Genomic DNA, 25,081 nt, shown 5'->3' on the forward strand with positions numbered 1-25,081 from the left:
CCTTAGAAGCAGAGGCTAATAAGCACTCTGCACACATGTGAAGAGAAAAGGTGGCTTTATGTCTGACAGGAAGTTTTGTCTTCCCCAAGGCAAGGGGTCAAGGCCGGGCCTAACCCAGCTGTATGACCTTGCAAATCCAGTCCACAAACACAGAGACGCGCATGAAGATGGCTGGCCAGCGGGGCCGTGCACACACTCGGTTAGGAATTATAATTCCCTCCAGGACCCAGCAGTCATGCGTAAAGCAGGCAAGTGGGCCCCCGTAGTCACCCTGGCAGGTGGGGGGAACTGATGAGGGCTTTTGACCATGTCAGTGATTATCCCCCTTGGGGTTGAAATCATACATTTCTGATCCCTCACAGCCTCCCTGGGCTGGCCCAGGAGCCTAGCCACTGACCTCACAGGCCCCCACAGGGACCAATAATCCCTCAGTGCACATCTCCCTCTCTCGGACACGTCCTCGATGCTTGATGTTACACTCCTGGTTGGAGATGACTTTCAGTGAGGCCACATTTAGCACTGTGTCATTACTTGTACCTATAGTAAGGAGAATGGGGAGAAGGAGAGGCCCTTGGGCAGGACCCAGGGCTAGACCTTCTGGCCTGGAGCAGTCCATGCTTATGCACTGTGCTCTTACCTTTGGTTTCACCCCAGCCTGCAATCTCACACTTGGTCCCTGGAGGCACCACATACCGCTCTGGGGGTAGGCAGATCAGGGCCACACGCTGGTTCAGGATTACAGATCTTTAGCAAAAATGAGGGCATTCAGTACCTGAGGCCACAAGGCCAAGCCCCATCTTATACCTCACACCCTCTGAACTTGTCCACATACCTCTCCAGCTTGAGCAGGACAAGTTGGGAGTCTGAGGGCCCACACACCATCTTGGCCACTGGGACCCGCTGCAAGCCTGGCTCCCCAGACTGTGGGTTCTGAAACAAGGTGCCCAACCACACCTCATATCCCGTGAGAGGTTCATGGCTAGGACAGAAGTTCTGCTGGATCATTCTTTTTCTTTTTAATTTATTTAAAAATATATATGAATTTTTAATTGGTTGATGTCAGGAGATCTTTATTTTGTTTATTTATATGTGGTGCTGAGAATGGAACCCAGTGCCTATCAATGCCAGGAAAGCACTGTACCACTGAGCCACAACTCCAGCCCTAGATCATTCCTGATTGCCAGTGTGCCACCCCCTGGCTCACGTGTTAGGCTTGCCTGGGGAAAGTGGCTAGAGGGAGGACAAAGGTAAGGGGTGGGGTTGGATCCCCCAAACCCGAGAGAGGCTCACCAGGACGAGAAACATTGCCGAGCAGACAACACCCACTGTTCCTTTACTAAGGACCCTCCACAGAAATGCCGGCCTTGCCTGGAAGAGTTGGGGTTAGGAGAATGAACACTCACTGAGTCCTGGGACACATACTGGACCTGTCATTTTCTGGCTAGGATTTATGAGACAAGCAACAGGTTCCCATCCCCCACTAGTATAAACACAGAGAACACAGCCTCAGCTCTTCTGGGAGGACAGACACTTGTGTCTCACCGATTGCGTAAGCTGACTGTCCAGGGTGAGTTCCCAGGATGACCCCCCACCACACGGAGCTTGGAGCGCTGCTGATTCAGCCTGTTCACCCTCTTGCCACACTTCTCAAACTGTACCTGGTCTGGGGATGGGGTGGGTCTGATGAAACTCCCGTGGATTGAGATGGAAGTACAAAAAGGCTCCACCCACTATTCACCCATGTCCTCACCTGGGGGATCTAGGATGGACAGCGGCTGGTCATCATCTGAAAGACCAAGTTTATCCAGGTTATGGGAGAACCAGTCTTTGAGGGTGAGGGCTGAGGGAGGATATGAGGAAGTGTCCCCAACACTTACTGCAGCGTCTCAGGGCACAGTAGTCGAACGGAGTCCCTGGGTCAGTGGTGTAGCACCACGGCCCATGACTGTCCCCATCTGGGTTCCGGCAGAAATTTTCCTTCAGTTGCGCTTGTGGGGCTGAAGAGGGCGTGAACCTAGGTGGGAGCCGGAACAAAATCATGGCAGGGTTGTCTCAAACCTTCTCCAGACTCAGGTCTGAGAAGCCAAGGTATATTGCCCAAGCCTTAAGGCCCAGTCTGGGTTCTGCACACCTAGGGACTTACTGTGGCTTGTGTGGTGTCTCAGCAGACCAGTGCTGGCACTGGACACCCTTGCGTGTCTTGCTGACTGAACCTCGGTACTGCTCGCCTGAGCCGTGGTAACAATCTGCCGTGGGAGGGCAAGAGCAGCTGTCAGCTCCAGTACTCTCCTTGGCCCTCAGGGCTTCTAGCCCTGGTTCTGTCCCCTCTGTTCAGGCCTTACCCTCTGGCCGCAGGTCTTCATTGCAGCGCTGGATCTGGTAGCAGAAGGCCACGCGCATACCAGGCCGGGATGTGAAGCACCAGGGCGCCTCGGAGCCGTCTGGGTTCCTACAGAAATTCTCCCGAAGGTCCCTGGGCAGACACCACCCTCAGCGGTGGGGCCTGGCCTCCAGGCCCACCCTGGGCACTCATTCAAGCCCTGCCCTGGGACCACCCTCCTCCGCCCCCACCTGCAGGTCACTCACTTGCAAGCATATTTCTCCGGTGTAAACCGGTGCTGATGCGGGCTCTGAGCATCCCAGCGCTGACAGGGCACACCCGTAGTGGTAGTATTGGCTGTGCCCCGATAGCCCTCACCCTTCCCGCGGAAACAGTTGAATGTTATGGCCTCGTGGCTCAGTTGGGCCTTGGATCCTCAGATAGACCAAGGCAGATCAGCCCCTGACCGGAAGCTGGAATCCGGGCTTGGGCTGGACTTGCCTTCTTATGGATCTTTAGTACTCAGCAGGATTTGCTCTTAACTCCCTGCTAGGTTGTTCCACCCCAGCCAATCCACATCCCTCCCTCAACTTTTCCCCAATGCCCTCCCAAGCTCTGTCCGGGTGGCCTACTACAACGGGGGAGGTCACAGAATTCTCGCTCGAGCTGTGGGTCTGTAGTGTAGCACCATGGCCGCTCAGATCCATCAGGATTTCGGCAATAATTGTCATCCAAACCTTGGTCTGGAAACCTGGGGGTGGTAGCTGAGCGTGAAGAAGACCCTGGGACTCTTCCCCCGCCCAATTTCTTTATGTAGAGCTCAACCCCGATAGTCTGGACCTTCGCTTAGCCCTACCCTAGAGTGTGGACTCTGCACACCCACACGTACTTGCCAGGCTCGAAGGGGTGGGAATGTGGGTGCTGCAGATCCCAGCGCTGACATTCACGTCCGGACTCAGTGCGGTCCACGGCGCCTCGGTAATCTTCACCGTTGCACCAAATGCAAGCAGCTGGAGACAGGGCCAATGAGTTTCTGGACAGGAGTGAGCATGCTCCTCCCTCACCAGGCTTGACTGAGCACTGCTTACCTTCCTGGCAGGACTTGATGCCGCAGCTTTGGAAGCGCACAGCAGGGTTTGTCGTGTAGCACCAGGGACCTCGGGGGTCCCCGTCAGGATTGCGGCAGAAGTTCTCTTCTAGACCATTCGCAAGTGTAGGAGTATACCTATAGGCAGAGAGTCGTTGCTGCAGTGTGTGCTGCAAAAAGTCTTCAAGCAGTGATGAAGGGAAAGTGTCTCACTTGTGGTCATTGGGGAACCTGTGTCTCCAAATTTGGCAAGGCAGGCCACCTGCTGTTGTAGCCACGGTGCCCCGGTACCCAACCCCATTGTCCATAAGGCAGGTCCGCACATAGTCTGGAAGCAAGAGATGAAAGGTTAAGAGGGTCTGAGGCCCCAGGCCCCGTATTTCCCCTGCTCTTCCCTGTACACACTTGCCTTTCTTCTGGAAGAGATCACAGCACCCAGAACGTTGTAGCTGCATGTGGGGTGAGTGCTGGGTCCATGGTAGGAGTTGGCAACCATGGCTGCTCATGTTATAGTGGAAGGCACTAGGGAGGAGAAGGCACAGGGTTATTCAGAGGCCCAGGTTCCCATTCCTCCAACCAAATCTAGGCCACATGGGCACTCACCGGCAGTCCATGAGGGACCCACAGTGCCTAGCACACTCTTCAGCATCTGCCACATCCTCCTGCCAAGGCTGGGGTACCACTGCATGTAGCAGGTGCTGCAGTTCTGTACCACGGAACACCTGGAAATCATTCAGTGGAGAGCGCTGCCCTGTGTGTGGGGTGGGCACAGGACAAGTTGGCATACATGTCAGTGGCATTTCCCATATTTTGTCCATTCAGAGGATCCAGATACAAGGCCTCTGGGATAAGTCCTGTTTGCACTTTCAAGCACCAGTCCAGCCTGCCCCCCGCCCCCTAACGCATAGGGTGTGGGAAGCAGGCCCAAACATAGCAATTATCACTAGTACCTCTATTTAGTAGGCCAGGTACAGCTCAGGTCTAACACTGGGGTGATGGTGCTTGCCCTGTGAAGCTTGCCCCAGCTCATCTTTTAAATGAGAATGCTTAGGCTCAGAGCCATTACTTTACTCAGGGAGGGACTCAGCCTGGCATTCTGACTCCAGATCTGGGTTCTCACCAGCATAAAGGCATAAGCTAGGTTAGGAGTATAGATCAGGCTCAGAAGGAGTCACTTCCTGCTGTGTATGTTAAGCTGTGTGGTCCCAAAACTGCCTTAATGCTACAGCAGACATGTTAATGTAGGCCTGAGTGGGCAGTGTGTTTATGTATTCCAAGGCTTCCCAGCTTTGTTCAACAGGCCAAGGTCACTTCTTCTTGTCCAGTAGGAAAGTGAGCTCCTGGCAAAAAGAGTAGCATGGGCTTAGGGCCCACCCCCCTCCTAAAGCCAGATGAGGATCAGAGGTGGGGGAACTCACCTGGGGCCACTAAGCACTGGGTCAGAAGCAGCAAGATTGGGAGCCACCCCATCCTCCTGGCTGAAGGCTGCACTGTGACCCACCACAGCCTCATACGGGAAGTTGTGAAACTTGGTGCTACAGGATTGGGTGGCTTTGGCTACACACCCCCACTACAGGGCTGTTAGGGCGTGACCTGAGACCCTGTGGCAGGAACCAGATGGGACCAGCCCTCAGGCTTGTAGGTCAAGTGAGGGCCTTCACCCTGGCACAGATTGTCTCCTGAGGGTCCTAGGAAGTGGGCTAGTAAGATTAACAGGAGAGACTCGAGGTACCCAGGGATGGGAGTGAAGCCTCCCTTCTGCCTCTTCTGTTCAAGGGCATTGTGGACATGGGTGCTGTCAGAGGCCTGGGTTCTACCCCCTGGGTGGTGACATTAGACTTCTGAGCCTCAGTTTCCCCCTGTAAAGTGGGGAATTTTATCTGCCCTGCCCCCGTGCAACTTCCCCCTTTTCCTGCCTTATCAGTAGTGCCCCAGCTTTAGGCAAGTCAGCCCACACCCCTGGTAGCAGAGTCAGGAAGGCTCACTGCCTGACAGAAGTATCATCCCAAGGAAGGTGAGCAAGATCCCCCTTTGGACCTAAATAAGGGTGGAGATGACAGGTGGCAGGGACCATGGCAGGGGTGGTCTTTCAGATACACTAGAAGACATATATGGACCAAGCCTCCAAGTAGGGCAGAAGCACAGCTGGCCTTGGGATCCCGGTAGGACATGACCTTAGATCACGGCTGGGCTAGTAGCGCCCCCAACGCAGGCAGGGATGAAGTAGAGAGGTTGAGAACTGCTGGGCGGGTGGCGTCAGAGGGACTTCCCCGACAGTGGTCTAGCGCGGACGCACCGTGCGCATGCACGGTAAAAGGCGCGGCGCGTGAGAGGGAGCGGGATTTGGCCCTGGACGGGCACCGTAGCCGAGAGGCTGGGCGGATGTTGTGAGCCGGTCGCGGCCGCCGAGGCTCTGGGTGAGTGAGGGGCCACCGGGCTTTGAGCGGAACGGGTCCCAATCGCTCTCCTCGAGGCCCCGGCCAGTGCAGTGCGAGAGCGCCGGCCTCAGTGGGGAAGGCTTGCGACCTGTGCTGTGGAAGTCTGGGTGGGAGCTGGCCTGACAGGTCCTTTGGAGCTTGAGGCCAGATGGGGGCGACTTGGGGGAGCGAAGCGTTGCCCTTGGCGTCCTTGTACTCCGAAACCAAGTCGGTTCGGTTCCGAGTCTGGATCCCTGGACAGGACTGGGCAGGATCTCAGTGTCAGGGGACCCCGAGAAGGGTCAGGGCCCGCCTCTCATCTGAAACTTCAACACCTGACACCCGGAGTGGTCTTCTGGAAGGTTACCTTCCAGAAGGTTTGAATGACCGCATCTAATCAGTATTAGAGCAGCTTAGATGTGAAGGGGCACTGGACATGGACTCCTACTGAGATCCCGCGGTGGGTGGCAGGGATCTAGGCAGACGTAGAGCAGATGGCAGGAGTTAGTGGCGGGAGCACAGGGCTGTTTGGGGAGAGATAAGAGTGGGCTACAGGGAAGGGAGTGCTGACTAAGGCAGTACTGAAGGGCCAAGCTCTAGAAAGACACTAGTAGAACAATGATATTGGAGATATACTACTTCCGTGCTGTCCAGTATAGTACAGCCACATAGGGTCATTGAACTCTTGAAATGTGGCTAATGTTACTAAGAAATTGAATTTAAAAATCTCAAACTTTAATTCGAATTTAAATAACAATATGGTGCTGGCTTCTGTGTTGGACAGCACTAGGGACTTAGTGCAGCTTCTCCAGCAGCTGCCGCAACAATGTGCTCTCTAGGGGACAGCAGTAGGAAGACCAGTGGAGTCTAAGATGAGGGCTGGAGAAGTGTGGTGCTTGTATGATATGGGAGGCCACATGTGTGAGTGGAAATAAGAAGCCTAGCAGGATTGTGGACAAGGGAAGGGAGGAACCTGGAGCTGAGGAGAGAAACCTTGTCCTTCGAAGAATAAGAGGGATTTGTGACTGAAGATGGCCAGACTAGTAGTAGTCTGCACTTGGGGGAAGGTGCTTTACACCTCTTCTGGATATGAGCTAGACCCTGTAGATCATAACTGAGGTGAATACAGGAGCTTTGACTCTGGGTCACCTCACTTTGGACATTCTGGTCTGATTTCCCAGAGCTAAGTCATGTAGTTATGTTTCAGCAAACATATATCTGACACCTGATCTCTTCTAGGCCCTATGCTAAGCACTGGGACACAGTGTGGAACATTGGGCCAGACCCTACCTGCTTTCCCTGCATAGGAAGCTGGGAGCCCTTGCTTTCCTCTGCCCTAGGTCGGTATGTGTGTGAGTGTGTGTGCTTCTGGTCTCACCTGCTCCAGCCTTCCTACCATTGCAGGACCGAGGTCAGATGTGAAGACCCTTGGCTGGCCTTGAGTAGACAGGCTTTGCATCGGCTCAGCCCTCCAGGACCACTAGCTACCCATGAGAGATGAAGGATGGCGTCCAAGGGGGCTGGCATGTCTTTCTCCCGCAAGAGCTATAGGCTGACCTCAGATGCTGAGAAAAGCAGGGTCACAGGTAAGGGCTGGCAGGGCAGGGAGGATGCTTCTTGCTTTGGGGGAAGAGAAGATAGGGACAAATGCAACAAAGTCCAGGTTCCAATGAGCCTCAGACCTTTCAACATCTCTTGTCCTATGAGCCAGCTCTTCTCCATCAGCAATTGAAGGACAGTGTGCCCAACATGGCTGCTCTTCTGACCCCTTTGGCTGGACAATGACCAGCAGTCTCTGGGGTCAGCAGGGGCCAGGAGCTATGCTGACCACATGCCCTTTTTCTCCCTTCTGACCTGTGACTCAGGCATTGTGCACGAAAAACTGCTGAATGACTACCTGCACCGCATCTTTTCCTCTCCTGACCATGTGTCCCCTGCAGCCACTAGCAGGTATGGCTGGGTGGGTAGCCCCTCCTCACTCTGATGGGCCAAACCTGAGGCTGGAGGCTGGAGTTGTGCAGAAAGGCATCCTGGCGTCTGGGCAGTGTGGCTTGGATTCTGTTCTCACTCAGCTCTTGGCTCAGAGACCTGTGGCCAGAGAGTCTACCTTCTGAACTCCACTTGTTCCTCTTTCCAGGTGGTGCTAGTTCCTAACTTCTGAGGATGTTGTGGAGGTCAGGGAGGGGTGTATGTGCAGTGCTAACATAGCACCTGATCCTCTTCCATGCTCAGCATCTGGCCCCATGTGTATCTGCCTGCACCTCTGCCCCATCCTGGCGTCTTGTAGCCTCTGCCTAAGTTTGTAAAGTACAAACCCAACTGGACCCTTTTATTTGCAAATTTAATACAATTTAAGTTTAGTTCATGTAAAAGTTAAAAATATGCTTTAGCAGAAACTTCAAAAGAGAGAAGCAAAAGCATCTGTCACTTTTTTATTCCAATGTGACAATTTGGATGTGATTCCTTTCTGTTTACTTTGTCTCACAATGTATATAATTCAGATCATGCTGTATAGAAAACTTAAAAAAAATGTTTTCTCTTTCCATGCCCCTCTTAAACATTTTTGAACTTTAATTGGCAAAGAATAAATTGCCTATATTTAAAGTGTACAACTTGTTAAGTTTTAACATACATATAACCTGTGAAACCATATCTACCCTCAAGGTAACGAACATGTCCCTCACTTCCAAAAGTTTATATAAGTTTGAATCCTATTTTCATCATCAAACATTATCCCATGAATGTTTTTCCACATTACATATAGATCTTGGTGGCCATCTTTTAGGGTCAAAGTTTTGCCATGGCCCATATTACTGCCCTCATTTGCAGGGACTTTTGCTTTTATAAGCAGTGCTCTGAGTATATCCAGGATTGTGGGCTAACATATTTGAACTGCAGTTACATTTAACACACTATTGACAAATTCTTTTTTTATTTTATGTTTTTGGGTACTGAGGATTGAACTCACAGGCGCTCGACCACTGAGTCATATCCCCAACCTTATTTTGTATTTTATTTAGAGACAGGGTCCTACTGAGTTGCTTAATGCCTCCCTTTTGCTGAGGCTGGCTTTGAACTCTAGATCCTCCTGCCGCTGGGATTACAGGCATGTACCATTGCACCTGGCTGTTGGCAAATTCTTTACAGGATCATGTAGATTCTTCCTCCCTTCAGTAAAGTCATGGGTGTCCCTGCCTCTGTGTCCCCTCGCCAGACTGGACTCTTCTATCCTTCATAATCTCTGCTCTTTGGCGAGGCCCAAAAGGCAGCACCATTGCCTGGTCTGTTTAAGTGACTATTGTGGTCAAAAGGTTCCTACTTGTGGAGGAATTCTGTCCACCCTTACCCCAACCCCAATCCTGGCCTATTCTCAGGGCCATCTGATACTACCTCATGTGATACCAGAGATGATCTTGCTGCTGTAGTTGCCAGGAAAGAAGGCAGGTGGTAGGGCCATCAGTCAGTAGTAATGGAGATGTGGGGCCCTGGGCTGGGACATAGGAAGTTCAGAAAGTGCCTAAGAGTGCTGGTGTTGGCTAAATGTCAGTGCTGCAGACACTCAGTGGAGGCTTTCAGAGGCTGGCTGCCCATAGCTGTGTGTGGTCTGCTCTTGAGGGTAGGCACAAGTGCAGCCCTCCCAAGTTTTGCCATGGCCCATATTACTGCCCTCATTTGGAGGGACTTTTGCTTTTATAAGCAGTGCTTTTAAAAACTTAAAAAAAAAAAAAAAAAAAAAGAACTGCTTTTTAGGAAGCCTCCATTACCCTTGGGCCTATTGGGGTATTTAGACAACCCGCTGGAGTATTTAGACAACCCTCCATGCCACTGGCTGGGCAGTCCATTGTGTAGCTGCTTCTGGCCTTGACCTGGGACTCAGCAGGGGTGGCACCTTTGTGCATCTCTACCCGCTGCCACTCAGGGTCAGTAGTGGCTTATAGCAAGGGGATATGTAGTCCCTGAGCCTGGGTAATAGTTATCTTGTGGGAATTGGTGCTTTGACCCATCTATGTCCCTTTCCAGATCCTACTGTTTAGGTAGGTAAGTAGGATAATAGGTGCTGGGATTAAAAGTGGAAGAGCCTGTACAGGCATTCTGTCAGCTAGATTTAGATGAGTATCGGGCTATGTTCTGCCAAGTCCTGCTGGTTACTACCACTCCACTGCTTGCTGTTCTTAGCAGTTGAACTCAGGACAGAGCTGGTCAGTATTAGACAGTGTCCTTTCTACTCTGGGCATGTGTGCTAAGATGAGATGACCACTCATATTTTCCCAGCCCCTTTAGCTATGGTAGGTGGCAGGCAGGTGGACTATGTGCTCTGCTGGCCATCTGTGGACAGGTAGGTATAGGATGGTGCCAACCAGCACTTCAGAGAGCTGAGCCCTTCATTCTGCCAGACTAAATTCAACAAAGTCTCCTCTAACTATGTGGTAGGAAGACTGGAAATCTGTCACAAAAGGAACTGCAGGCCTAGAAGCAATAGCTGGATTAGGTGGCCTTGGTACTGGACACCTTGGGGACTTCCTTTTCTCCCAGACTTCTTTTCCCAGCCATAATCAACACAGCCACCTTCAAGAGTGGGTAGGTTATGGAATATGCAGGAAGCATGCATTATTCATTGGACTTATCATAGCATCTCTGACATACAGCTGTTCCCTTTTTGTAGGTGAAGGAATTAAGATTTAGAAAGGGATAATGTTTTATAACAGTCCTGAGGTGCCTGTACCAATTGTGGGACTGGTCATAGTTTTTAGTTTGGTGGCTAATCCAGCCTTCTGACTGAGTCAGAAGCATGCCAGAATCTAGGATAAGGCAGAGTTCTTTTTCAGAAGTCTAGACAGCCACCCTCTGAAGCTCAGGAAAAGGGTGAGAGAGGGGTTTAGTGTCCTTTGGATGATTTCAAGGACTTGTGGGCCCCTGGCAGCCTCTCACTTTCCCCAGGAAATCCCTGAACTTCCAGAACCTGCCAGAGCATCTGGACCAGCTGCTACAGGTGGACAATGAGGATGAGGAAAGCCAGGGTATGTGGCATCCTCTGGAATGGGGTTGGGGGTACAGAGCTGGGCCCTAGAGGCTTCTCTGGTGAGCTTAGTGAACCCTGTATATCTCTCATACCGTTTGTCCTGTCTGACCCTATACCTTTCCTCTTCAGGACAGGTTGAAGGGCGGCTTGGTCCATCCACTGTAGTCCTAGACCACACAGGAGGATTTGAGGGGCTTCTCCTAGTTGATGATGACCTCCTGGGGGTGAGTGAGGGTGAGGTATGGGGCCCCTGATCCAGCCCCTCTTACATAGCACCAAATTCATCCTGATGTGGCCTCTTCTCTGCTCATCTTGATTGGGCTATGGCCCAGACCATTGTATCCTCAACTCCTAAACCCTCCTGACATGGCCCTGAAACCTTGATGTAGCCTCAGCCCCAAACCTTTTCCAATAAATCTCTGAGCCTCTCACATTGTACTGCTGGTCCAGAACCTCCCACACAGGCATAGCCCCTCCCACCCTGTTCAGTGGTACATAGCAATACCACCAGGGCTTGCTGAGCTGGAGATGGGGTCTGTGTGCCTCAGAAGAAGCTCATCACCCCTCCTTTTCTTTCTTTTTTCACCCAGGTGATTGGACACAGTAATTTTGGCACTATCCGTTCTACCACATGTGTGTACAAGGGTGAGTCCACACTTCACTGAGGCCTAGAGAGTTCGGAGGAAGTTTGAGGGCCCCAGTCTGAGGCAAGAAAAAGTCTTTGTCTACCTGCTGGATCTAACTCTGCTCATTCCAGGGAAGTGGGTCTACGAGGTGCTCATCTCCTCCCAGGGGCTCATGCAGATTGGTTGGTGCACCATCAACTGCCGCTTCAATCAGGAGGTATATACAGAGGCCCCTCCTGGGGAGACCATCTCCTATCACGGTCCTCATCAGGGTTCTGGCAACCCCCAGATCTGCTCAGGACCCTAACCTGGACTTCCCTCTGAAGAAGGAATGTGTCCCACCCTACTTCAGGCCACCTCAGTGTGGACTCCCTTACGAGCATCAGTCCCCTTCTCTAGGTCCAAGGTTGGTGACTTGTAGGTTCTGGACTGCCCCTACCTGCCTTCCCTTAGATCTCACAGGTAGTTCCTTCCTAGGAGGGGGTTGGAGATACACACAACTCCTATGCCTATGATGGGAACCGGGTGCGCAAGTGGAATGTGACTACAACAAATTATGGCAAGGTAAGGGCCAAGCCCTCTGTGAATCACAATCTCAAGACCATCCCCACAACTTATCTGGAACCACTGGGCAGCTTCGAAGGACTAAAGGCACCAGGGAAGGGACAGAGACTCAGGACTTCCCTGCTTGAAGCCAGTCTTCCCTGAGTGGGCCTCGAAAGACAGCTGGGGGTGCAGAGTAAACAGGCTACTGTGCTTTCGTGCATATGTAAGCCCTCCTCTCATGGCAGGCATGGGCAGCGGGGGACATTGTGAGCTGCCTGATTGACCTGGATGATGGTACTCTGTCTTTCTGCCTGTGAGTCTCCCATGTCTATCCATAGGTCTGGCCTCTAGGGCTTCCCCAGACTGTCCCCAGGGGGCCAGGCTAAGTTTGGTGGCCTGAAGGGGGGAAGTCACATCCTTCCTGGCACTGACTCACAGACGTACCCTTCTCCTCCAGGAATGGCGTGTCACTGGGCACTGCCTTTGAGAACCTGTCCAGGGGCCAGGGCATGGCCTACTTCCCAGCCATCAGCTTGTCTTTCAAGGAGTCTGTGGCCTTCAACTTTGGCAGTCGTCCTCTACGATATCATTTTGGGAAGATGACTGTGGGTGGCTTGGAATCTAGGATGAGGAGCTCCCTACCCCAAGAGCATTGTGGGAAGTCTGTGATAAGGGACTCCTTGCCCCAAGAGCACTGCGGGCTTGTGGCAGGAGCTGGCTACTACAAGAAGTAAATATGAACAGGTTGCAGCTTAGGTAGGTGGGTCCAAGTCCTTGCAGCAACCTCGTTAGGTACTATCATTGTCCTCATTGAGCAGATGAAGAATTGAAGTGGCAAGAATTTTGCCCCATGGATTTGTGATGTAAACCAAGCATCATAGCTCTGCCCTAAAGCCCAGGCCCCTCCTCGGGCTCTCAATGGGAAGGCAGGGTACATTTGAGCCTCAGGTCAGGCATTTCTGGCTTAACTCTATGGCACCTACCCAGTCACGGGCTTCCGGCCCCTGCAGGACCCACCGTGTGTTGACCTGGTGCGGGCACAGAGGTTGCTGGGCTGTTTCCGGGCAGTACTTAGTGTGGAGCTGGACCCTATGGTGAGCCAGGGTCTGGGCGGGCTAGCTGGGGTTCTTTCCAAGTCCTTGTCCCCTTATGTCCTGATTTGCCTTTCCCCACCACAGGAAGGGCGACTGGTGGAGAAGGAAAGCTCTGAGTGGCAGTTGCAAGGCCAGCCCACCATCCTCCTCACACTGGCCCACATCTTTCATCATTTTGCACCACTCCTGGTAAGAGAACAACAGGGAGGAGAAGAGGCAAGCCATGCTAGTTGTGCCCATGGTAGATACGCTTGTGCCAGGTGCTAGAGTGCTCAGGTGTACAAGGTCCAATAGCATCACCCCACATAACCAGAGCCTTCAGACCTCAAGGATACCACCTGGGGAAGAGGGGACACTTCCAGCTGAGTGCATTAGGGGATGTTGTGAGAGGAAGATTAAAGGGTAATGATGTCACAGGCTAAGCAAACTGCATGTGCAGAGCCATAGAGGGGTTGTGGGGATGTGGTCCTTCTTGTCTCTCATTCAGACAACAGAAAGGCACTGTCTTGGGGTTGCTTGAGGGACCCAAGACTGCTTTAGGCCTGACCCTTCAGCATAGCCTTGGCTGTGTGCTAGGCAGGGGTACCTGAGCTGAGCTGAGGACTGCCACCTCACCAATGCCTGCCCTTCATGCAGTGCAAGGTGTACCTGGTAGAGGCTGTGCTCATGAGTTTCCTGTTGGGCATCGTGGAGAAGGGCACACCTGCACAGACACAGTCCATGGTGCACCAGGTTCTAGACCTCTTGTGGCTCTTCATGGAGGTGAGATTCCTGACCTCAGGTTCAGGCCAGGCTATTGGGCTCCACTGGGGTGGGAGGTATGGGAAGGGCCTTGGAAAAGACTCCCAAATGGCTGCCCTAGCCTTTCTCCCCAGGACTATGAGGTACAGGATTGCCTCAAGCAGTTGATGATGTCTTTGCTGCGGTTATACCGGTTCTCACCCATCGTTCCAGATTTGGGCCTGCAGGTGGGAGTGCCTGTCCCTATCCTGAGCCCTAGTGCCTTACTTGCCTTTTCTGAGAATCCCCTCTCCACAGATCCACTACCTGCGGCTCACTATCTCCATCCTGAGGCATGAAAAGTCCCGCAAGTTTCTGCTTAGCAACGTTCTGTATCCTCTTCTTGCTACCAAGCAGGCCATCCATACTCTGAGAATACTCTGAGATCACTAGAGGCCAGAAAGGTCAATGGCATATATCCAGGGATCCCCAGAGAGGCTCAGGACTAGCACTGAGTCCTTGGCCCTGGGCCCAGCCCTCAAGCATCTTCTATGCAGAGTAGGGAAGGTAGAGTGGAGGACGGCTGTGGCCTGATTGACCTGAGCAGGGATTTCCAGATTATCATAGACTCTGTAGCTATGTGGAGGTATGAGAGAAGCCCCAGGGCCTGTCCTCTTTAGCCATAGCCCTGCATTTTGTGTCCATGTTCCTTTGCTCTAAGGAGGCAGATCTTCCTGCTTCTGCAGTGTTAAAAGCTGCCTAAGTAAGAAGGAAAACCTAGCTCTGGGCCCCTGACCTGGAAGCCTGAGCTTCTGGCCATCTTGGTTTGGGGTCTTCCAATCTCCAGAAGGGTGAAATGAAGCTGGGAAACACAGGGTCTGGAGTTGGAGTCTGCAAAGAGGCCCCCAAGGCTCTCTCTAGTCCATCCCACAGTTGTCTATTCCTGTGACAAGCCATCCACAGTTGTCTATTCCTATACATCTGCTGGATATCAGGCAGGCTTGACAGCCATAGGTGTTTCTCAAAGTATATGGTCTGGGGAGATAAGCACATAGCCACAATGGCACGTTTGGTGGTGGACACATCAGGGTGGGCTTCCTAGAGGTGACTCATGAGGGTATGCAGGGTGTCCTTTGAGCTGAGCCCTTCCTTGACCACCACCAGCTTTGATGTACTCCGGTCTGTTGTCTTCTTTTACATCAAGAGTCCCCTGCGTGTAGAGGAGGCTGGCTTACAGGAGCTCATTCCCACCACCTGGTGGCCCCACCGTTCCAGCAGGGAGGTGGGCAGACCCCAAGTATGGTGGGCAGTGGTCATGATGAGGGCTGGCCCAGGTCACCTGAGCCATCTGGCAGTTAGCACATAATGCCTTTGCTCAGCCCTGGTCCCTAGAGCCCTTGGGAGTAAGGGTTGGGCTCTTTTGTCTGAAGTAAGTGTGGATAAGATCCCAGTAAACCCTGTGTCCTCCATCCTCTGCCCCTGCCTAGGGCAGAGAGAGTAAGGAGGTGAAGGAGGAGACCGCTGAGGAGCGGCTACGGCGGCGAGCCTATGAGCGGGGCTGCCAAAGGCTGAAGAAACGCATTGAAGGTCTGCACCCTGCTTCAGCCACTGGGTAGGGGGTGGGGAATTTGTGTGTATTTCCTTTGGGGGCACTTGGTAGTGACCCCATGCCTAGGTTGGACTGGGAGAACCCTGGTGGTGGTGGAGCTGACCCAAACATCTCCTTCTCCCATCCCTGGGAGTCTGAAAACTGTGTTCCCCCTCCATTCCCAGTGGTAGAAGAACTACAGGTCCAGATCCTGAAGCTGCTATTGGACAATAAAGATGACAATGGGGTGAGTGACTCCAGGACTCCTGTGTGAGTCCCTGGTGGGGAGGGGTATTTTATTGGGACACAAGACCCAAACAACATGGGCTGGCTCAGGGTAAGTTACAGCATTGAGCTCATGCGGTCTGGGCCAGCATTCTCAGCTCATTGTAGCCTCTTTTCCCCTCCCTTAAAGGGTGAAGCTTCTAGGTATATCTTTCTGACTAAGTTCCGAAAGTTTCTGCAGGAGAATGCCAGTGGCCGTGGGGTAAGTGTCCTCCAGGGCAACCCACAGTGAACTGCTGGCTGATTGTGTTGTTGGGGCTGCACCCTATACTTCTGGCACCCCTCAGCATGCCATATCTGTGCCTTGCCCTGCTCTGTTCTCTGCTACCTTTCCCTCCCTGGATCCTGGGGCAGGTCCTTCGATAAGGAATGGGCTGGGCTCTGGGCTAGCACTAATATGTTTTGTGTCCTATGCCAACAGAACATGCCTATGCTCTGCCCCCCTGAATACATGGTCTGCTTCTTGCACCGGCTCATCTCTGCCCTCCGCTACTATTGGGATGAATACAAGGCCTCCAACCCCCATGCTTCCTTCAGTGAGGGTAAGTGGAACCTGGTCCTGGGTCAGAAAGACTGAACAGAGTTAACTCTTGTGTTGATGTGAAATGCTGAACTAGATATGGGAGGCTAGAGGGAGTTGCCCCAGCTTCCTGCCCAGTTGAGTTCTTCCCTGCCTAAAGTGGCTTCTCCACTTGGGACAGCAAGGGTTCTGCGCTCCAGGACCACTGAGTCCATGTTTTTCTTACTATCTCTATAGGCTCCTGCCCATTATGGGCTATTTTCCTCAGTTCCAGCTATCCAGCTCCCTGCAGTCCTTTGTAGGGATACCTTGGGTGGGTTCAGCGGGGCCCTGTGTTTGGGTTGTAATTTCTCCAGGGGTAAGTGGGAGTCTTACCCACCCTGAGTTGGGGATATCTCATTAAGGTTTGGTGGTATCCTCTCTGTTTCCCTGAGTGACTAGCTGCCAAGAATGTCCCCTTCATCCCAAGTTGTGCAATTGTTGGCACTAACTGAAAAGGCAAAGGGGTGGGAGAGATAGGGGAAGCTTTGGCTCTGGTCCTGCTGTCTGATGAATGGGCAAGGCCAGAAGTCCCTGACTGTGCTAGACCAGAGTAGAGGGGAGTGTCGTGCTACTGAGCCCTAATTGCTAGCCTGGCCTTCCCAACTCCTTGCAGAGGCTTACATCCCGCCCCAGATCTTCTATAATGGCAAGGTGGACTACTTCGACCTGCAGCGTCTTGGTGGCCTCCTGTCACACCTTCGAAAGACCCTCAAAGGTGTGTACAGTTTCTTGGGCAGTGAGCAGTCCCACCCAGTCTGATAGGGCTCTGCTGTGGGTGCTGACCTATCCTATGCCCACCAGAGGGCGCCTGAGTCCCCTCACTCAGGGAGCTGCTGATCTGTCATTGCTGCCCTGATCTTGGGTCTAGTACCCACCCCACAGAAAGGTTGGCAGTGCACTAATGAAGCAGGGGACAGGTGTACTGATGGGATCATGGGATTTTTGGCAAGGCAGGAGGCTGTTCAAGTGCTACCTGAGCTGCCTTCAGGAATGGGCACAGATAGCTCCAGTGCTGAGGGCTGAGGCATAGGGTACCAGGGCAAAGAAGTTAGAAATAGCTCAGTGTGACCAGGAAACAAAAGCAGCTGGTGTTCTGGGTATTAAAGTGTGAAGTATGAGATGGTGGGAAATGAGACAAATTTGAGGGCCTGCCAGGCCACAAAAGCAGGTATAGACCCATTCTAGGGGCAGCTTTGGAAGGCCTGGACAAGGCAGGGAGTAAGATTGGGGACTGTGTTGTAGGAATATCCCTCTGCCTGCCGTGGTCTGGAGGACAGAGTGCAGGAGGTGAGAAAGGGGACAGGAAGGTCAACTGTCCAGGCAGTGGAGGAGGGGGAGGAAGGCATGAGTGAAAGGGAGGAGTTAAATGTGACCCCAGTCCTGTCAGAGCTTAGGTCACTAGGGCACCATCATGGAAAAGGAATGCAGGAAGAGGTTGAGATGACAAGTTTAGTGTTAGATTTAGTTAGAGTATCTGAGGTGCCCAAGGAGCAAGGCATGTGTTGGTTCTGTTAGTTGTTGGCATAAAGGTGAGGAGGAACCTGGAGTGAGGCTTGGCACCCTGGGGAGTGTGCAAAGTAGGGCAGAGGCATAAGCAGCCTGGACCTTTTTTTTTTTTTTTTTGGTACTGGGTATTGAACCCAGGGTGTTTCACCACTGAGGCACATTCCCAGCCCTTCTTATATTTTATATTTTATTTAGAGACAGGCTTAGGGCCTCACTAAGATGCTGAGGCTGGCTCTGAACTCATGATCCTCCTGCTTCAGCCTTCCGAGCCGCTGAGATTACTTTTGTTTGTGGAACAATCAGTGTAGGAGAGGCCCTGGAGAACATGGTGCCACAGTAAACAGATGGAGACCAACAAGGAGGGTGTGGTGGGGAGTGCCTCCTGCCATTGATTGCTGTGAAATGAGGGGCCCTTGGAATGGAGAGAGAAACCTGGGCTAGAGTAAGTAGAGGGGCAAAGGGCAGGCACAGTGGGAAATAGGACCCTGTAAGGCCTTCTGCCAGCTTGCCAGTGTTTTCACTGTCCTGGACTGTTCTGCCTGTGACCCATTACCTCACCCCTGACCTGAGAACCCTCCTGTCCTGACAATTTCTTGCAGATGATCTTGCTTCCAAAGCCAACATTGTGATTGACCCACTGGAACTCCAGGCAGCCACCATGGATGACCTGGATGAGGATGATGAGCCAACCCAAGCTGCAACCCAGGTGTGGCAGAAGGGGGCTTTTGCTTTATCATGTGTGTAGGGATGTCACACCAGACCCTGCCTTGTAGGAAAGGGTCTTCTCACCAAGCAGGTTCCCTTGCTGTGGGTGGAGGCATGAACCTTCCATTTCTATTCCCTACCCCCAAGAATCAGGGGAGCTGTATGTGGGCCCTGATTCAGCAGGGCTGAGTAGCCTCTGGCCTCCTCTCTCTATCGCAGCGCCCCATGCAGTCCCTGGCCATGGAGGGGGCACTGCCCCTGCCCCGGCCTGGCTGGCTCAGTTCTCCAACCCTGGGCCGAGCCAACCGCTTCCTCAGCACAGCAGCCGTGAGCCTCATGACCCCACGGCGGCCTCTGAGCACCTCGGAGAAAGTGAAGGTCCGCACACTGAGTGTGGAGCAGAGGACCCGTGAGGACAGTAGGTGCCGGGTGGGGCCATTGAAGGACCTTTCTACTATGTATAATCCCCCAAGTTGGGCAAAGTCAAATATATCCCCACCCCCTACTCTCCCTGTGACCTGGCAGCATCCTAAGGGCACAGGAAGAGCAGTTTAAAGGCAAGAAATCAATGCTACAGAAATAGGTCCTGGCACTGTGGGACCTCGCCCTGCACATCATCCCCCTTTTATATTGTTACCTCTGTGGGTTCCTCCTTGAGCAAGGAAAAGGGAGAGAGGAACCTCTTTCCTGCTGTGAGGCCCATCCAGGCTGCACAGGCTTAGGAGAAAACCAGGATGGCCCAGTCCTGACTCTGCCCTCCCACAACTCTTCAGTTGAGGGCAGCCATTGGAATGAGGGCCTGCTGCTGGGACGGCCCCCTGAAGAACCTGAGCAGCCCCTCACCGAGAACTCACTGCTGGAAGTCCTAGATGGTGCCATCATGATGTATAATCTCAGCGTCCACCAGCAGCTGGGCAAGGTCTTGCACTGTTGGTCCATGCTCATTGGGTATGGGGTGTTCTGCATGGTCAGATGTATGTGCACATGTGTGCACATGCTGGCAGAGGTGCCTGTTTGCAACACTGTACATGTGAGCACATGGCACAGCAATATTGATTTCTGCCTTGCTTCTACTGCTTAAGCCTGACCTGGTTTGTGGGAGGAGACTGACTCAGGCCTAAGGTTGGGAACTTGGTAGCATGGGGTCTAAGCTGAGTCTGAATAAGCCTGACTGAGGTACCCAAGAGTCACCCTGGACATGTCCAATGCTCTAGATGGTTGGTGTATCTGATGATGTCAATGAATATGCGATGGCTCTGAGGGACACAGAGGACAAGCTTCGCCGGTGCCCCAAGCGGGTAAGACCTGGGCAGGCAAGCAGGTTGTGGGATGGCAGGGTATTGCACATGTGCAGCTTGCTTACTTGGGTTCCAAAGGCACCCAGAAAGAAAATTTGGTTCTGGGACTGCCCCTTCAGTTCTTGTGCCCACCCCTGCCCTGACAATACCAGGGTAGTGAGAGAGGCTGGCAGTAGGGCTGGCCACAGCCCAACCCCTATCAACCAGCTGCAGCCTGGTGCCAAGGTGCCCCTGCTTCCCGCTCACCACACTGTCCACTAAGTGCTGACACACACCATGCTCCTCATCAATTATGGATCTACCCTGAGTGCTTCCTTGGCCACTTGCAGAGTCAGCAGGAAGCAGGCCTGGCTTCCCCCATCCCCAGATCCCCTCTACTTGCCTGTCCTGGGTTGGGCTTCCCTGGCAGACCTCCCTACCACCACATTACCAGAACCCTGGGCCTGACCAGCTACTTAGGCTGCCATTTGGGCATTGGGTCCCTGGGGTATTCTAACCAGGGCCAGCTGGGTGGGCCTCACGTCCATATCCTGAGGGGACAACTGTGGCCCTGTTCTGGACTTGCTTAAGTTTACCAGCCAGTCAGTGGCAGAGGAGAGTTTTGAAAGTGAAATCCAACCCCTTACCTACTCCTGGCACTAGGAGGCCATGTCCTGATGGTCCTCCTTTTTCACTGGATGGCAGAGGAAGGATATCCTTGCAGAGTTGACCAAGAGCCAGAAAGTTTTCTCAGAAAAGCTAGACCACCTGAGCCGCCGTCTTGCCTGGGTCCATGCCACCGTCTATTCCCAGGTGAGTAGGCATGGCCTTAGCCAGCCAGCAACTGTCTCCTTCCCAACCTCACTATCTGGCCATGGGTTGGCATGGTTATGCCAGACCCTTCATGCTCTCTGCATTTTTGGGCCCTGGGTCTCTTTAGATTCCCTTCTCCCACCCCATGCCACTTTCCCCTGTGCCTCTCATGCCCCGAAGATTTGAGTAAGAACCATTTCTAGACCCCCAATATGCTCATGAATCCTTTTGGAGAACAAGGTCTCCACATGCCTTTCATTCCTCCTTGTATCTCCTCTCAGTCCTGGACACCTCCTTCTCTCCTAGCACATCAGGGCTCTATGGCCCTCCCTGATCCACATCCTCTGTGGCTGCTTCCAGCTGACTCACCTGTCACCCTCAAAGCTGCTGATCTGCTCACTTTCCTTTACTTGCTCATTCATTTAATAACATAAACCCAAATGTTAGGGTATGCCAGATGCCATCTTGGACATTGAAGACACACAGCAGGGAGTCAGAAAAATGAGTCTCTGCCCTTCCATATACTGGACCTAGTGGGTTACTTAAAGGGACTCTGTACTCCTACTGGGACTGAGTATTTGACTCCAACCCCAATCCCATTAGTTTCTTCTCATATCTGTTCTTTCCCTCCCATCAGTAGGATATGTGTGTGCACATGAATTCACATGCCAGGCTGTCCCCTAGGGCATGACCCTCCCCAAGAAGTAGGCAGTCAAGTCTTCTGGTGTTCCCCTCTCCATGGTCCCATCTTTGTTTTGGTATTTCTCCTGGTGGTTTCTTCCCCAAATCTAAACCACTTCCACCTCTTATTCCTTCCTCTTGTTGCCACAGATAACTTGCCTCCAGTTCCATGAAGGCGATCAACTCAGGGAAACTTTCTTTTTTCCACACTATTAGGATTTCATACCTGCCTACTTCCTTAGGCAATATGGCCATCCCCTCCCACACCTTCTTTTCAGGACAATTTCTTTCTTCCCTCTCTACCAACTTTTTTTTTTTTTTTTAAGTTGAAGATGGACACAATATCTTTATTTTATTTATGTATTTTTCTGTGGTGCTGAGGATTGAACCCAGTGCCTCATACATTCTAGATAAGCCCTTTCCCACTGAGCTACAACCCCAGCCCATAACTCTTTTTTTTTAATTGTAGTAAAATATACATGACATAAAACTTATATTTAGTTGGGCACAGTGTACATTCCCATAGTCCCACCTATCCAGAAGGTTAGGTGGGAGGATTGCTTGAGTCAACAAGTTGGAGAACAGCCTGAGTAATAGACCCCACCTGAAAAAAATTTTTTTAAATTATAATTTTTTTTTCTTTTCAGTGCTGGGGTTGGAACTTGGGACCTTGCTAATGTTGGGCAAGCACTTTACTACTGAGCCATACCTCAGCCCACATCTTGTTATTTTAAATTGTTAAGTATACACACATTGGGGCTTGGATTGTGGCTTAGTGGTAGAGCGCTTGCCTGGCACATGTGAGGCACTGGGTCCGATCCTCAGCACCACATAAAAATAAATAAATACAATGAAGATATTGTGTCCATCTACAACTAAAAAATATTTTAAAAGAAAGTATACTCACATTGTTGTACCAATCTCCAGAACTTTTTTCATCTTGAAAAACTTACACACCCATTAAATAACTCCCCATACCTCCTTCTTCTCAGCCCTCGGCAACCACCATTTTACTTTTTGTATCTGAATTTGATTACTTTAAATACCACATAGGAGTGGAATCATACAGTATTTGTCTTTTTGTGACTGGCCTATTTTATCTTAGCCTCATGTCCTTAAGGTTCATCTTTGTAGCTGGTGTTAGAATTTCCTTCCTTTTTTAAGACTGGATTATATGTATGTATCACATTTGGTTTATCTGTTGATATGCCTATAAATGCTTAGATTGCTTCCACAGTTTAGCTATTGTGAATAATGCTGCTATGCAAAATGGTGTACAAATACCCCTTCAAAAACCTGCTTCCACTTGTCTTAGGTGTATACCCAGAAGTAGAATTGTTGGATCATATGGTAAGTCTATTTTTATTTTTGTGAGGAACTACCATACTGTTTTCCATAGAAGCTGCACCATTTTATATCCCCACTGACAGTACACAAGGGTTCCAATTTTACCACTTCCCTACCCACACTTTTTTTTTTTTCATAGAAGCTCTCCTAATGAGTGTGAGGTAGTAACTCATTCTAGTTTGGATTTGCTCTCTAATGACTGATGATGATGACTACTTTTTCGTGTATATATTGAACATCTGCATCATCTTCTAAGGAGATTTATGTGTTCCTGTCCTTTGACCATTTTTGAATTTTTGTTGTTGCTGAGTTGTAGGACTTCCTATATATTCTTTTATCTTTTCTTGTTTTGTTTTGTTTTTGTATTGGAGATTAAACCCAGGGTTGTTTAATTTCTAAGTCACATCCTCAGCCCCTTTTTTTTTTAATGTTTTACTTTGAGACAAAGTCTTGATAAGTGCTTAGGGCCTTACTAAGTTGCTGAGGTTGGTCTTGAACCTGTGATCCTCCTGCCCCAGCCTCCAAGTCACAGGCATGCTCCACCATGCCTGGCTCTGTATATTCTTGTTATTGACCCCTTATCAGCCATGAAATTCCTTTTTTTTTTTTTTTTTTTTTTTTTTTTGGCGGTACTGGGTATCGAACTCAGGGCCTTGTGCTTGCATTGACCCCTTATCAGATATATGGTTCACAAGTATTTCTTACCATTCTGTGCCTTTTCACTCTATTGATTGTATCTTTTGATACAAAGATGTTAAGTTTGATATAATCCAGTTTATTTTTTCTTTTATTGTTGCTTGTGCCTTTGGCATCATATACAAGAAATATTTGCCAAATCCAGTGCCATGAAGCTTTTTATCTGTGTTTTGTTTCAAGAGTTTTGTGGTTTTGAATCTTATGTTTACATTTTTATCCATTTGGGCTAACTTTTATGGCATAAAGTAAGTGTTCCAGTTTTATTCTTTTGCATGTGAATATCCAGTATTCCTGTTGCCATTGGTTGAAAAGACTGGCCCTTTTCCATCAAATGGTCTTGCTGAAAATCAGTTGAGGACTCCCTGTTTGTGGAGTCCCTGTTCCATTCTATTGGTCTACACCAGTACTACACTGTTTTGATTACTGTAGCCTTGCCATACATTTTGAAACCAAGTATGAGACCTACACAACTTTGTTCTTTTTCTAGAGTATTTTGTCTACTCAAGGTCCTTGAAATTGTATATGAATTTCTGGATAGGTTTTACTATTTTTGCAAAAAATAATAGCAGGGATTTCAATAGGGATCACATTGAATTGGTAGATTCCTTTGAGCAATTGACATCTTGGCCATATTGGACTAACGGTCCATGAACGTAGGACCTTTCCACTTATTCAGAATTTTTGCGGGGAGGGGAGGAATATTGGGGATTGAACCCAGGGGTGCTTAACCACTGAGCCACATCCCCAGCCCTTTTTTGTATTTCATTTAGAGACAGGATCTCGCTGAGTTGCTTAGGGCCTCACTAAGTTGCCTGAGACTGGCTTTGAACTCACAAGCCTCCTGCTTAAGCCTCCCGAGCCACTGGGCTTACAGGTGTTTGCTGTTGCACCTAGCCAGTTATTTGGATCTTTCTTTACTTTTTGTTTTTTACTTTTCTTTACTTTTGCTGTGCTGGAAACTAAACCCAGAACTCATGCATGCAAGGTAAGCACTCTACCACTGAGCTGCATCCCCAGTCCTACTTTCTTTTCTTTTGTCTTGAAAGAGGATCTCACTAAGTTGCCCAGGCTGGCCTTGACCTTGTGATCTTCCTGCCTCAGCCTGGTTGCTGGGATTACAGGTGTGTGCCACCACTCCTGGCAGGATCTTTAATTTCTTTCAGCAGCAACATTTTATAGTTTTAATAGAACTTGAATTCTTTTGCCTTCTTCAAGTTAAGTTTATTCCTAAGTAGTTTTTTCTTTTTGATGTTTTTGTAAATGGAATGGTTTTCTTTGTTCATTGTTAATGTAGAGAAACAATTGATTTCTGTGTGTTCATTTTACATCCTACAACTTTTCAGAATTTGTTTATTAATTCTACCAGGTAATGTGTGTGTGTAGGTGTGTGTATAAAATCTTCAGGGTTTTATACATATAGAATCATTTTACCACTTTCTTTCCAATTTGTATGCCTTTTATTTCTTTTTCTTGCCTAATTTGTTCTGGATTAAGATTCTAGTACTTTGTTGAATAGAAGTGGCAAAAGTGGCAACCCTGTCCTTTTCTTGGTCTTAGAGAAGGATTGATGCTGGGCTCACTACTGAGTGTGCTGGCAGATGCAGGCTTTTCATACACAGCCTTTCTTATATTGAGCTGCTTTCTTTTTCTTTACATCTTTAGACTCACTCATCTGTTAACTTTGAGAAGTTCCTTCCATTATTAAAGGAAAGAATGTGAAGTCTTTCCTTGGCTCTGCACCTACCTTCAGTTCCCTCTGTTCTTCCTTAGTCTTATTCACCTCATCTTCTC

The 25,081-nt window shown here is 50.5% G+C and overlaps 2 protein-coding genes across 3 annotated transcripts in view; one reads left to right on the forward strand and one right to left on the reverse strand.

The window, feature by feature from the left end:
• Window positions 1–38: 38 nt before the first annotated feature.
• On the reverse strand, window positions 39–5,420 carry MST1 (macrophage stimulating 1). 2 transcript variants are annotated; one of them, XM_079155515.1, is made up of 18 exons: window positions 4,826–5,420; window positions 4,011–4,158; window positions 3,817–3,929; window positions 3,621–3,735; window positions 3,409–3,545; window positions 3,210–3,330; window positions 2,953–3,071; window positions 2,587–2,755; window positions 2,343–2,473; window positions 2,144–2,246; window positions 1,878–2,014; window positions 1,751–1,786; window positions 1,543–1,663; window positions 1,291–1,368; window positions 833–979; window positions 638–744; window positions 398–537; window positions 39–271 (listed from the first exon to the last, which is right to left on the reverse strand). In XM_079155515.1, exons 1-18 carry the CDS (start codon window positions 4,917–4,919, stop codon window positions 110–112), a joined length of 2,178 nt encoding a protein of 725 aa, XP_079011641.1. In that variant the 5' UTR covers window positions 4,920–5,420; the 3' UTR covers window positions 39–109. The 2 variants fall into 2 exon arrangements, with proteins under 2 accessions (XP_079011641.1, XP_079011642.1); XM_079155516.1 differs by lacking the exon at window positions 1,291–1,368.
• A 273-nt stretch (window positions 5,421–5,693) lies between these two features.
• Window positions 5,694–25,081, forward strand: part of RNF123 (ring finger protein 123) — a 28,901-nt gene continuing 9,513 nt past the window's right edge. Inside the window, exons 1-26 of the mRNA XM_079155457.1 lie at window positions 5,694–5,824; window positions 7,229–7,410; window positions 7,690–7,774; window positions 10,763–10,842; window positions 10,974–11,068; window positions 11,435–11,489; window positions 11,602–11,687; window positions 11,948–12,034; window positions 12,262–12,329; window positions 12,474–12,599; window positions 12,996–13,110; window positions 13,195–13,299; window positions 13,747–13,872; window positions 13,986–14,078; window positions 14,149–14,222; window positions 14,995–15,112; window positions 15,318–15,417; window positions 15,604–15,665; window positions 15,834–15,905; window positions 16,125–16,245; window positions 16,879–16,980; window positions 18,371–18,477; window positions 18,696–18,894; window positions 19,250–19,395; window positions 19,691–19,774; window positions 20,459–20,566. Coding sequence (XP_079011583.1) covers window positions 7,329–7,410; window positions 7,690–7,774; window positions 10,763–10,842; window positions 10,974–11,068; window positions 11,435–11,489; window positions 11,602–11,687; window positions 11,948–12,034; window positions 12,262–12,329; window positions 12,474–12,599; window positions 12,996–13,110; window positions 13,195–13,299; window positions 13,747–13,872; window positions 13,986–14,078; window positions 14,149–14,222; window positions 14,995–15,112; window positions 15,318–15,417; window positions 15,604–15,665; window positions 15,834–15,905; window positions 16,125–16,245; window positions 16,879–16,980; window positions 18,371–18,477; window positions 18,696–18,894; window positions 19,250–19,395; window positions 19,691–19,774; window positions 20,459–20,566 — 2,496 coding nt within the window. The 5' untranslated portion in view covers window positions 5,694–5,824; window positions 7,229–7,328. The remainder of the gene's footprint in view (window positions 5,825–7,228; window positions 7,411–7,689; window positions 7,775–10,762; window positions 10,843–10,973; window positions 11,069–11,434; window positions 11,490–11,601; window positions 11,688–11,947; window positions 12,035–12,261; window positions 12,330–12,473; window positions 12,600–12,995; window positions 13,111–13,194; window positions 13,300–13,746; window positions 13,873–13,985; window positions 14,079–14,148; window positions 14,223–14,994; window positions 15,113–15,317; window positions 15,418–15,603; window positions 15,666–15,833; window positions 15,906–16,124; window positions 16,246–16,878; window positions 16,981–18,370; window positions 18,478–18,695; window positions 18,895–19,249; window positions 19,396–19,690; window positions 19,775–20,458; window positions 20,567–25,081) is intronic.

Source organism: Sciurus vulgaris, assembly GCF_902686455.1.
Source record: "Sciurus vulgaris genome assembly, chromosome: 10".
NCBI lineage: Eukaryota > Metazoa > Chordata > Mammalia > Rodentia > Sciuridae > Sciurus > Sciurus vulgaris.